At 58.1% G+C, this 13,096-nt stretch overlaps 1 protein-coding gene across 3 annotated transcripts in view; it reads right to left on the reverse strand.

Moving 5' to 3' along the window:
- Window positions 1-1,871: 1,871 nt before the first annotated feature.
- The window catches only part of LGR6 (leucine rich repeat containing G protein-coupled receptor 6), a 107,076-nt gene continuing 95,851 nt past the window's right edge, over window positions 1,872-13,096 (reverse strand). For all 3 annotated transcript variants that reach the window (XM_044762853.2, XM_014843182.3, XM_070501547.1), the window contains 4 exons: window positions 11,278-11,403; window positions 10,237-10,397; window positions 6,553-6,630; window positions 1,872-3,746 (listed from right to left, as the gene is read on the reverse strand). In XM_044762853.2, coding sequence (XP_044618788.2) covers window positions 2,491-3,746; window positions 6,553-6,630; window positions 10,237-10,397; window positions 11,278-11,403 — 1,621 coding nt within the window. In that variant the 3' untranslated portion in view covers window positions 1,872-2,490. The remainder of the gene's footprint in view (window positions 3,747-6,552; window positions 6,631-10,236; window positions 10,398-11,277; window positions 11,404-13,096) is intronic.

The raw sequence follows: 13,096 nt of genomic DNA on the forward strand, positions 1-13,096 counted from the left end.
TAATCAAAGATGTACACGATCTTCATGGTCTTCTGCTGATCACAATGGAGATAACCAGAGGAGTAACATACTGACTTGCTAGAAAGTCAGTCAAACACAAAGAAACTTGACAGTCTTATTTCGGGTAAATGTACAAGATCTGCTAGGCTTTTTGAATAGCAAAAATAGTTCATGGCAAACACCTCCACTCCCTTCCCGCACACCTCTCCTCTGATCACAGGGCCAGCCATGGCAGATGCCCAGACCTTTAGGGACAGACGATAGGATGCCAGCGGTGCCAGCCTGGAGCTTCAGCCAAAAAGCACTGGCCCCCTTGTCGTGGACAGGCCACCTGTCAGGAACAGTGCCTGTACCTCCTAAACCTCCAGCACATAGACACTCCACTCCACAGCCCACTCAGCGCTGGCTCCCTGACTCCAAGCGGGACAGTGGCCACACAGGGAGGGGGCAGCTATGACGAAGGGCCTGGGTGACTTCCCAGAAGTCAAGGCTCCCAAAAATGACACCAACTTCATCATCCCTGGGACATCTCAGAAAAGTCGTTTCCCACATCAGAGTCAGCAACTCTCAGTTCCCAAAGTAGAGCAGACTCCTTCCATTGGTGGCTCTTGCTCAGCCCTGGGAAACAGTGAGACTGGGAGATCTCAGATAACCCAGTGAAAAAGGACTCCCCCGCCGTGCAGTGAAGCCCACGCTGAGGCTGACCCTGTGCGAGGCCCCTAGGTTCTTCTGTCGTTACAAGGTCAGCACGTTCAGCTTCAGAGCCTGAAAGAGTCCAGGCAATTCAGCTGGTCAATCAAGATTTAGGAACCCACCAAGATCCACTCACGGTCTCCGCCTCACCCCGCAGCCTGGGCAGCCTGATGACTCCCGCCAGGATGTCCGTGAGGCGCTGGGCGCAGCAGGGAGGCAGAAGAGAAGCTGAGCTGCAGGCTGAGAAACTAGAGGGACTTTCTCAGGGTTGTCTTGGTAGTGGAGCCCGTGGGGCAGGGCCCGGCTGAGGACCACGACAGGGTTCAGGAGGAGGATGGTCGCACTCGGTCTGGGATCCCAGCCTCCTGTCCTGGTGTGACTGAGGTTGGGGTGCCCTGGAACAAGGCCCACCCTTTCCTGAGCCTTGGGTTCTCCTTTGATGTCTGCAGGAATGCCCCCGCTCTCACCTCCTCATCCTGACGTGGAATGTGTCTGTGCTTAGGGCGGGGAGCGGGGCTCTGGAAACACTCAGAGGCACTGGGTAAACCACAAGGTAGGAAGGTTATGACAGGAGAGGCAGAAGACTCGTGGCCTGTCTGGGGCACCCAGGAATCCCAGATGCCTCTGGTGCTTCCTACAGCACAAACATCCCTCCAGTGTGTTGGCCAAAGGCTGCCGTCCCACAGAGAAGGCAGGACCTGGGATGCGAAAGGAGGACCAGGGTTGTGGCAGGAGGTGGCAAGGGGCATATGATGAGAACCACAGGAAGGTGACCCAAAGCCAGAGGGAAGCCAGACAGCCCCGGCCTCCCCTGTGTGTACCGTGCCGGGACCCAGGAACCCTCCCTCCTACTGAGGGCAGAAGTTTCAATGGTGGCTGCGCCTGGGGAGGCAGTGGGAGCACATATGGGTCCCTTTGTCCCTGCACCCGTGCAGGCTGAAGGTGGAACCACAGGGCTGGGACAAGAGGGATGGGAAGGTACGCGTGGAGAGGCTCTTCTGGTTCGTGGGATCATCCACTTTACCCCAGGTGGAGCATCTGGGATGGAGGCTTTCAAGGATTTGTGGCATCTTGTGATGTCAATGGGTAGCGCTAGATGGCACAGAGATGAGCCCCCTGGCAGAGAGCAGTGCCAGATTCTTTGAAACATTAATAGATATGGCGTGAAAACCAAACAAGCAAACAAAAACCTGTTGTCAAATAATTTGAGGAACTGAGTTAAATGAAGCTCAGCAGATTCACTGCCACAGGAATTCTCAGAGCCTTCGCTACGCTGACATGCGCTGCGAATCTCTAAGAAAGGGACGTGGTGGGTAATATCCTCCAAAGCTTGTTTTAATAGGCTGTCTTTTTGCATGGCACATCTCAAGATTAATGGGACACAGAGCACATTTCCTATCCTGTCCGTGAGTCACGGGGGAGAGGCCCAAAAGCCTTTGGCAGGCCCCCAGGCCTTTCTCTAGGAGGTCCCCCTGCCCACTGCACCCTGATCCTGGACCTGCTCAGTCCCCACCGCAGTCCCTGTCTTTGCTTCTCTCGTTTCCCTGAAGTGGACAGATTTCCAGGTTTCTGGCCCACAGCTGCCGACCTGACAGGGGAAACGCCCAGAGGAAGGCCAAGGGGAAGCCAGGCCAAGAAGCACATGTTGGTGACGGCCATGGGAGAGAGGAGACCAATGGAGCCAGGGGCCGGGCCATCCTGCGTGGGTCACGCTGTTGGGTTTCGGTTGTATTTATTTTACAAGCAGCCGTCATTCATGGAGGGAGAGGAGAGGGAAGGGAAGAGATGGGAAGACACTTATAAGTGTGAGGCGAAGGCTGACCCAGGGGGCTGGAAGCCCCTGCCCACTGACAAGCCCCCGCCTGCTGACGTGGCCCCCTCTGCCCTCAGCAGCAGTTCTCCACCCATGGAGGGGGGCGGGTTCCCAACGCGGGCTCCCTCTGGATCCACGAAATGGCTGCCCTCCAGCCTGGGGCCTCCTGGCTGCTGACAGGAGATGAGAGTCACTGAGGGGAAGCCATAGGTCTCCAGCCCAGGGGGCCGCCCAGCCTCGGAAGCTTCCAGAATGAGATCCACATCCGAGAAGGCCACCAGGGCCTGCGTGGAGTCGCAGGAGCTCTTCTCCAGCTCACTGGCGGCGGCGTAGGCTAGGGGCCCCGGGGCCCGTGTGCAGGGCCAGAGCCGCCGCAGGTCCTCCCGGCAGTGGGGGTTGAAGAGCAGATAGAGCAGCGGGTTGAGGCAGGCAGGCAGCGGCAGCACCACCAGCAGCACAGACTTGACGGCCTCTGGGGTGACCGGGAAGAGGCCCAGCATGGAGGCGAAGCTGAGGAAGGCCACGGGACAGTAGAGGAGCCCGTCTGCGAAGATGAGCCAGGCCACGTGCCTCACCATGGCACAGTCCCACACGGCCTCGAAGTCGGCGCGCGGCAGGTCGCAGTAGAGTTTGATGTAGGCACCGGCCACCACCAGGAAGCAGAAGGAGTTTGTCATCACCAGGGCCACCGCAAAGCCCAGGGCCGCGGGCTGGCCCTCCGGCGGGGCGTAGGGCAGGCAGAGGGGAGAGGCCCCGTACTCTCCCACCGAGGCAAGGGGCAGCGCGGCGGCCAGCCCGGCCAGCACCAGGCAGCCCAGGGCCGCGGCGCGGACGCTGCCCAGGGAGGGCGCCTTGCCGTAGGCACGGGCGCAGGAGATGGAGACGCTGCACTGCACGGCGGCCAGGGTGAGCAGCAGCACGGAGGCCTCGGAGCCCAGCACGGCCAGGAAGCCCGTGGCCCGGCAGCCCAGGCCCGTCTCCCAGCGGGCACCGTACTCGGCGAACTGGCCAAAGGTCAAGGCGTCGAGGGAGGCCAGGAGGCCGCAGGAAATGCCAGTCAAGGTGTTGGCACCTGCGATGGCACCCACCACAAACTTGACAGGGGGCAGGGGCGCAGGCCCACCGGCAAACACGCTGAGGAGCACCAGTCCGTTACAGAGCACGGAGAGCAGGACGATGGCCCACACAGCCAGCCGGATGCCCCAGCTGTCAAAGAGATGCTCGCAGGGCTTGAAGGGGCCTGTGGGAGAGAGGACGAGACATCACCCCTGGGCCAGAGGCTGCTTGACACAGGGGCCTGGGGACAAGGCCAGGGAGGCTAACGCAGCCTGTTCCCTCTGCGGACCCCCTCTGAGGGAGGCTGAGCCGGTCTCGCACTCAGGGATCTGCCGTCTGGGAGGCCGACAAGGTCTCTGAGAACTCCCGGTTAGGGGTAGTGAGAGCAACAGTGGGCATAGACACAGCTCTTCTTCTGAGGAGCTGCAAATGGGGTGAACACGAACCACCCCACCCAGAAATTAGAAACACATAACAAACATACACAGAGTATCAGTAACGCAGTGAGACAGGCACGGAGGGACGGCGAAGCAGGTTGTGCAAAGGAGCCACATTTGGAAGGAAGGAAGGGACAGGCTGGCAGAAAGGAGTGGAGAGGGCATCAAAACTGGTGACGTGGCTAGGGTAGAGACATAAGGGTGTGAGGGGCCCACCGAGAGTGACCCCTCTGCGGCCCAGGGCTCTGCTTCTCTGCCGGCGCCCAGTGGTCCACTAGGACCCGCCGTGGCTGAGCCCTGACAGGGTGTCATACCAGGCTGGCTCTCCCTTGCTCTGAGAGAGGGACAGAGACCACGTTGAACGCTCGTGGAGCCAAGCGGTATTGGGGAGGCGAAGCATACTAAGCATACTAAGTAAGGCAAGAAGAAGACCTCTGAGGTTTTCCAGTCTGGTTCACTAGACAGGTGGGATCCTGGTGTTTGCATCTTTTCCTCCAGGTTATGTCCTTAAATCACCTTATAACTTTGGACATAGTGTTTCTCTTCATTTCCTTAGGCTGCAGACTCCCGTTCTGCAATGTATTGCTGGGTAGCTTGGAAATTCGAGAAAAATAGCTCTCATGGGAGCTGGGTTTTAAATATATATATTTATTTAAATATATATACATATATATTTTTTTAATTTAGAGTCCTTTCTCTTTTTTTTAAGATTTTATTTTTCCTTTTGCTCCTCAAAGCCCCCTGGTACATAGTTGTGGATTTTTTTCAGTTGTAGGTCCTTCCAGTTGTGGCATGTGGGATGCCATCTCAACATGGCCTGATGAGCGGTGCCATGTCCGTGCCCAGGATTTGAACCGGCGAAACCCTGGGCCGCCGAAGCAGAGCACGCGAACTTAACCACTCGGCCACAGGGCCGGCTCCTATGTATTTTTTCTAATTACAAAATAATAGAGGGCAACTGCAGAAAAAGCAGAAAATATAACATGGAAAAATTAAAACTGCTTATGATCCCACCTCTCAGGGAGAACTCCTCATTTCGGTATATTTTCTTCCAGGTTTTAAATCTGTATATATTTTTAAACTAAATTGAGATTTTACAGGATGTGGTTTTTAATTCTCTTTTATTAAGTTAAAATTTTATTATTCACTTTCCCATATCCTCATCTTCCTCAAAAACATGTTTTCAGTGGCCGTGTAGTTAACACTGCACCATTTGGAGGACCCGTCTGTATGAGCTCTCTTAGAAGCAAGCCCAAGTTGGACTTTGTCTGTCGGAGCTTCCTTTTTCACCTCATTGCTGCCGATGCTCGGTTTTCAAGGTGCGAGTTCTGTGACAGTGCCAACGACGCGGGTTTCCGTCAGCAAAGCCACCAGCTGCTTCCTGCCTCGCGCCACCGCTCTCCCCGCGGGCGGGCACCAGAGGGCGCGCTGCAGCCACTAAGCCCACGTGCAGGTGCTGGGCAGCGGCCGGCAGCGCTGTTCCAGCCTCACGGGGGCAAGGAAGAAGCAGGGGACTGACCCAAAGAGGGAGGGACACTGGAAGATGGAGGCGAGTGAAGCAGGGAAGCCCACTGTCCACTCTGAGCTGTCCCTGTGCTGGCTGAGGCGCTGTGCCATCTGGGAACCTGTTGGCGTTTATACCCAAGCGAAGGCACTTCTTCAGCCCAAATGCCTTAGGTTGAATTGCACCAAGGAGAAAGTGTTTTCCCTCTTTCTTTACGGCAAGACGGATTTCGGCTAGACCCCACAGGAGGCTTCCTCCGCTGAAGGGTCAGACAGGACAGCAAGGAGTTACCCAGATCCTGCACTGTGTTTATACCCCGGAGAGTCTTAAGAAAGAGGACAGTCGTCTCCCTGGGATACCGCAGAGAGGGATGGAGAAAGTGACCTTTCCCAGCTCCGTCTGCTCTAGGATTCTGCGGGTCTTAGGCTGAGGGAGTGCTCAGAAGCAGCCCCACCCTCCACCCTGAGCGAGGGGGTCAAGATATTCTTCCCTGCTTCTGTCTTCACTGAGCGAATTTTTTTTTTTTTTGAGGAAGATTAACCCTGAGCTAACTACTGCCAATCTTCCTCTTTTTGCTGAGGAAGACTGGCCCTGAGCTAACATCCATGCTCATCTTCCTCTGCTTTATACGTGGGATGCCTACCACAGCATGGCTTTTGCCAAGTGGTGCCATGTCCACACCCGGGATCTGAACCGGCGAACCCCGGGCCACCGAGAATCGGAACGTGTGAACTTAACCGCTGCGCCACTGGGCCGGCCCCACTGAGAGAAATTTTTTCCCAGACAGATAACCTCTAACTGGCCGGTTTGAGAAGGTCACTTGGACTCCCCACCCCACACCCTCTCCCACTGCTGCCCCCAAGCAGCCGTTCCAGGGAGAGAATTCCAGCTCCTTCCTCAGGAGTCACCAGCAGAAGCTGTCCTCCCCGGAAGGCTGGGTCCCGGGCAGAGAAAGTGCCTGAAGCATGGTGACAGACGTGCCAGGCTGAACTGGCATCTTGATAAACACTTGTCCCCAGTCCCACCGTGCCCCAAGGCGCCCATCTCACCTGGAACGGGGCTGCACTGGACACTGGGCTGTGGCTTTGTGTCCATCTCCAGCTGGAGCTCGTCCAGGTCCAGGTCATCTGAGAGGGGAGACCAGAAAGTGGCTGGGGGCCCTGGTCTTGGTGTCCAGCAAGCCCCACCTTTCTCCAAACGCTGCCCTTTGAGAAGCCATCCCGACTCCCTCGGCTGGCCCGGGTCAGTCCAGCAGCCCTGCACACCATTTCTACCCTCGAGAGTAAACCCTCAGTCAGCTCGCTGTTTCCACACGTGGATCCCCCGCCTCATTGGTTCTTCGTGGCAAACGTTTCACGCGAGCCTGGCTCTTCCTACAACTCAGTGCACTCCCGCATCCCCTTCAGGCAGCCTGAGTCCAGGGCGCTGCTGAGAGGGAGGGCGCAGGCTGCCTTCACAATGGGAGCCAGGAGTCCCACGGTTCTCCACACTGGCCCGTGCGCACCGTAACTCCATGTCCAGTTGTAAACACTGTGCGTTAAGGAGGGCGTCTTCTTAAGACAGAGTGGGGAGCTGCAGCGCGTTCACAGGTGGGTGAGCGGAAGCTGCTGGGTGAGAAACAGTCCAGCGAGTGAGGTTGGCGGGAGTTGGTGAGGATGCGATGGCTGCCTCAGGGAGCTGAAGGGCTGTCAGGCGTGAGGCACATGCACCCTGCATGCTGTGCTGTCTCGGGGGAGAGCCAGCGCCAACGGATGGGTGTGGAAGGAGGCAAATTACGATTCAAACGGAGAAGTTGAGTTCTTACCAACATAAGTCAATTCCCACAATTAGATTGTCCGACAGAGGGGTAGGACGGAGGCCCAGGTGTACAGAGTGCCTGCCTGACATATGCCGGGCGTTGGGCATGTGTGGAGGAATTCGAGGGTGACCAAGACATGGCCCTGCTCTCGAGGAGCCCGTGGAGACAAACGAGGATCAGGCCCTCAAGACAGCATGCACTGCACCGACTAACAGATGTATTACCTTGAGGGCTGAGGCTTCTCCGGCTCGTCCTGCGCACCAGGCACTTCGCCTCTGAGCCACCCCCACAGTCTCATCAGCCGTCACAGCGGCCGCACGAGGCAGGTGCCCCTTTGCCATCATTTGACAGATGAGGAAACTGAGTCTCGGGGAGTTGAGTGGCTTGTTGCAGGTGTCACAGCCAGCGAGCCACAAGGCAGAATTCAAACCCAGTTTTGTCCGTCTAGAACCCGGACGTTCAACCATCGCTCTTCCCAGAGGGACTGATTTGGGGGCGGGAGGGTGTTGAGGGAGCCCTACAGATATGTGAGCTGGGCATAGCTTGTCACTGGGATACGGGAGCAGAAGGTCCCTAAGGTGAGAAAGAGCACTTCTGTATGAGTCAGAGGCTGGACGAGATCATCTTTAACCATCCTCCCGACTCTAAATCTGGGCTCTGCGAATCTGCTAGTCTGAGGACATAGGGTTAGAATGGTAAATCCACTGTTAAAGAAATTCTGTAACATGTTTGGGTCAAATGGGATTTTTTTTTTTTTCTTATTCTCTACTGCAGTGTTTCTTAAACCAGGGCCTGCAAACTCCAGAGGCGTTATGGACATCCTGGGGGGCCGTAATTCTATCAGAATTTTGAACTGACAATCTAAAACATGTTATAGCTTATAAAGACAAAACTCTCTTCTGCAGCAATAATTCATCAGAGAGAGACTTTTTAAGAATAAGAATTTAGTTTCTCGAGAAGTCAGACTGGGAACTATGTCCAAGGCCCTCAGGGGTGCAAGAGAATTGCGCCTGCACGTTGTTGAGGTCCGAGAGACAGCGCCCTGTGGCTCTTCCTCCGTCCGTCGTTTGGCAATGGAGTGGGGACCGCTCGTGGCTGGTCCCCATCTTTGGCTCACATGGTTGTTTCCTGTGTGGACCCTTCCTCTCCACTTAGAGAGTGAGCACTTCCAGTTGGGAGTTCTCCCAGGCGGCAGGAAGGCTCTGGGAGCTGCCCTGGCCCGGACACCATCTGGGCGGCAGGAGGCCGAGGCGTGCCCAGAGTCCTGGCATTTCCTTCCCTCTCCACCTTTCATAGCCTGCCCGCCCTGCCCTCCAGAACGGAGCTCAGCAATTCTTTGAAATCAAAAGGCATGAATGAAATACAGGGGCGAAACCCGTGGACCCGGCTGAGGCTGGAAAGTCACAGCCAGGGTGTTAAGTAACCACTCTTCAAACGGGGAGGAAATTGGATCTGGCTGCCACGGCAGCTCCTGGCTTTCCTTCCCCGGGCTCATTAGCTCCCACAGGAAGTGGGGGGCCCTGCCCCAGCTCCCGTTACCGGCGGCAGGCAGCCCGTGAGCCCGACGCCCTGTGGTCCTCCCAGACCTGAGCCTGGTGGAAAGTTTCACCTGGAGGAAGGAAAGTTTCCATTCCTCCTTCCAGCCCCTGAGGGAGTGTCCAGCAGACATCCGGGACCAGGCGCTGGACGTTCCGTCTGCAGGCCCAGAGCAGCCTCGCTGCGGGCTCCTCCTCGCACATCCTCACGCCCTCCCCAGGAGGGGCTTTAGTGAACCAGGACGGGGGATCCGGAGACCCCCAAGTGCCTGCGCAACGGTTGGCCTCCCTCAGCCGCGTCTTCATCTACACCCTCTTACACACGCACCAGAGGGCACCTGGTTCTCAGCCGCCGCAGCTGGAGTGGTCTGAGTGGACATCCTTGGCCATCTATGGAATCCTCTAACGTGAGATAGAAAGATGTGTCCTGTCATGCTCATTTTACAGATGCGGGGACCCAGGCTCAGCGAGGTGATATCACTTGCCCCAGGCAACCAGGCTGTGAATGGTGTGGTCGGGTTTAGAACCCAGGTCTGTCTACACCATCACGAGATGCTTTCTTTACATGTTTAGACTGGATTGTTCTGTTGAGTTCCTCCATGGATATGTTGTCCTCCGTGGCGAGGTGGTTAGAGGTTGAAGAAGAAACCCCAAACTCAGGGGCCCTTTCCTCCACCTCCTGATTCTGCGTGCGTTCTGTAACGCGGGGCGGGGGAGGGCAGCCTTCATCCGAGACACTGCCCAGGAGACGAGCCCTCGGAACCCCCTCGGGCGGCTGCGTCCAACCTTTTTGCCCCAGAAGCAACCAATGGGGTCCAAGACGGCTGTGCTGTGATGGCCTCCTCTGCGAGGCGTTCCTGCCCCCAGTGGCCTGTGGCGTCTCACTGTGGCGTGCTGGGGCCGACTGGAGGGGCAGGACGGCTCCCACGGCAATGAGTCCTACGCTGTCCCAGTGAGGGGACTTGTTCTTTTCTGGAAGCAGGTTTCCTTTAATCGATTTAATTCCATCCTACTTGGCTCAGTTTGATTAGAAAATGGATGTCTTCTCTGAGAATGCTCTCCAGTTGAAGGGCCCATGTGGTGAGGAGGTGGCCGTGGGGAAGAAACACTCAATCTGTGGGGGTGGCCTGTCGCGGGACACGCACATGCGACCTGAAAGGGCTCGGCGAATCTGGAGGCATTAGCCCTGTCATTGTCATGGTCATTCTCTCTCCCCATGAGCCTCTGGGGAGTGGCCTTGGAGTGACAAGGGGCGAGCAGAGGCAGTTTTCTTCCAGGTCACCAGTGTCCCTGCCCGAGGTTTCCTTTTGCAGCCCTGCCAGGTCCCCTCAGGGTCCCTGAGCCTCCTCCCAACTTCCCCTTACAGCACCCCCCGCCCTGCCCGGGGCCCCGTCACTCACAGTGGTTCTCGGCTTGTCCAGCGAGGAGGCCCAGGGGCCTCTTCGGAGCCTCCTTGTCTGCAAGGTGAGCATCCTCAGCCTCCCACTGCCCTGAGGCCTTGAAGAAGCTGGTGCATATGCCATAGGCGCAGCATTGGTAGGCGTAGGGTGCCTCCAGGATCCTGGGGGCAGGGGCGAGATGGCTGGCTTAGGAATAGTCAGGGGCCGGGCACTCAGCACCTGCCCTCTGACCCCGAAGCACCCTGATTCCCACGCAGGTAGCTTCCTGGGCTTTCTCTGTGAGGGTGTTGCAGCCTCCGAAGGGCTCTGAGCATGTGCCAGGCTTCTCGTTCACCTGGAGAGCTGAGACAGGGAGACGCGCTTTCTGTCCGCAATTAGGGAGGCCCCCCAGCAGGCTCAGGGTGGGAGCAACTGACCCAGGCCATGCAGCTCCGGGGGCTCCGCTCCCCGCCCGGGCGGCAGCTCTTCTTTTACATTAAAGGAGACGGGGTTCTCCGAGGATCCTTCAGTCTTGCCCCAGCAAGACCTACACCCGGTCCCCAACCCAGCCCTGGGCACAGCAGAGCCGGAGTCGTGCCCTCTGAGGGTGAGGGCAGAGGCCTCGGGCATCTCGTTGGTCTGCAGCAGGCGAGGCTCAGGCCACACAGGCTACAGCCACGGCTGCATCATCGGGAGGCCTGGATGCCATTAGCACCGGGCCCTGGTGTGCAGTCTGCTCTCCCCTCCTCGGTGCCCTGGGCGCTGCCCTGAGTCCAGGGCCCAGATGCTGCCCCAGAAGGATGGGCATCCGGGTGCAGAGAATGGGGCAGGGAACGAGGAGGCCCCCACAGGAGGTCTGGTGCTTGGGACGGGGGCAATACTGCAAAGGAGATGGAGGGCGGGGCACGAACCCTTCCCACTCAGTCTTGGCCACAGCCTAAGCCGCTGGGCCACCAGGCTTTTCTTGGGCTGAGGCCCTGTGGCTTTCTCCCTGTCCCTCCACAGCCTCTCCCGCTGCCCTGGGGCCGTCCTATCCAGGCGTGGGGAAAGCCAGGCCCTCACCTCAGTTTCGGGAAACTGTCCTTGGAGAAGGTCTGAGACAGAGCCGGGTTCCCCTTGAGCTTCAGATGCATCAGGCCCCCAAGTCCGGCCAGGGGCAGAGTGGTCAGCTGGTTGTCGGTCAGGTCCCTAGGACAGCGGATGGTGAGGGTTACCGGCAGTCAGTTGGGCTGCTGGGGGGGCGGGGCTATGCTGAGGGTGTGGCCAGCGTGCCTGGGATGGAAGCAAGAGGAGAGGTGCAGAGGAGAGACCACCACAGAGAGAAGGGGAGGGGTGGTCAGGCTGCCGGAGGCACCGTCCGTAACTCAGCCAGTCAGTCAATCATCAAACAGTCATCCAATAGTGCCAGCTACATACCAGGGACGTTCTAAGGCAATGCCGAGCCACCCCGAGTCAGCTAACAGGGCCGTCATCCCCACTCCTGCGCCTGGCCTGAGCCCCATTCGGAGCCTCTGTCCGCCCCCCAGGGCATCAGCCTGTCCGTGCTGGCCCCCATTCCCCTGCTTTTCTGATGATACAAGAGGCCTGAGCCGCCATCTGGCCTCACGCAGGGATTTGGTCATCCTCTCCATCTCCCACGGCCGGCTCAGCAGCCAGAGGTGAGGGCGTGCACCGTCCTCTACCGGAGACGCGTTAGAGGAAGCTGGGGCTCCAAACCAAACACACACCACAGACTGTGCGTCGTGGAAACAGCCTGGCCGGGCAGGCAGGAAGCCTTGGGCTGTGGCCAGCTCCCTGTGTGACCAGGGGACTCAGAGAGCTGCCTGAGCATCGATGTCCTCATCCCTCAAAGGGATGAAAACACCCCCTACCTATCTGGCAGGAGGAGAGCAAACAGAAGCAGGAGAGGGAGGCGGGAATTCTGTGAGGCTCGGCCCGGAGCCCAGAGAGCAGCAGACTGGAGAGGGCAGTGGGGAGAGGGCAGTGAGGGCACAGGAGGTCGCATTCTGGCCCTCTACTGTGAGCAAGCTCCTCCCCTGGGCCTTGGAGGGCTCTCCTGTGAAGCGAGGGGTGGGGCTGGACCATCTCAGAGGCCGGGGCTGGTGCTAGCTCAGAAGGGGTCTTGGTGTTAATCAGAAAGGGCCCTGGCTGGGTGGACACACCCTTATTAGGACACGCAAGTGGCTGGCCGTCAGCTCTCCCTTGGCTGGGAGACCTTGTACAGTGAACAACCTGCACCACAGTGTGTGGCAGCCCCGACAGAGGCCCTTCCAGCCCCGACGTAATGACCATGCAGCCAGTGCTCTGTGCTCCCTGCTTACATCCTACATAACTTAGAGGACCCTCTAAGATCGGCACCCTCTACAGTCATGCGTCACTTAACGACGGAGACACGTTCTGAGAGAGGCACCGTTAGGCAATTTGGTTGTTGTGTGAACATCACAGAGTGTCCTCACACAAACCTAAGTGGCACAGCCTACTACACACCCAGGCTGTGTGGTACTAACCTTAGGGGACCACAGTCATGTATGCAGCCCATTGTTGACCGACACATCAGTGTGCGGCTCACGACTGCACAGCAATGCTCATGCAGGCCCTGCCGAGCTCTCTGAGACCCTGGCTCCCACGTCTGCTGCCACCATCTGTGTTGTGAAGGAGTGCCAGGGCACACAGCCTCTTTCCCGGTGCAGGGGGAGGCTGGGGGAGAGGCTGGGCATGGGTTGGGCTGAGCGGCCCTTAATGTCCGAGCATCCCCAGATGACGTCCCGGAGCTCGCAGGAGGCGGCTCTGTGCCTCAGGCCCCACGGCCTGTCAGCAGACTGTCAGGAAGACTGACGAGGCTGGAGCCCGTCTCCCTGGGATGTGCGGGCACACAGTCACG

Source organism: Equus asinus, chromosome 30, assembly GCF_041296235.1.
Source record: "Equus asinus isolate D_3611 breed Donkey chromosome 30, EquAss-T2T_v2, whole genome shotgun sequence".
NCBI classification, from domain to species: domain Eukaryota; kingdom Metazoa; phylum Chordata; class Mammalia; order Perissodactyla; family Equidae; genus Equus; species Equus asinus.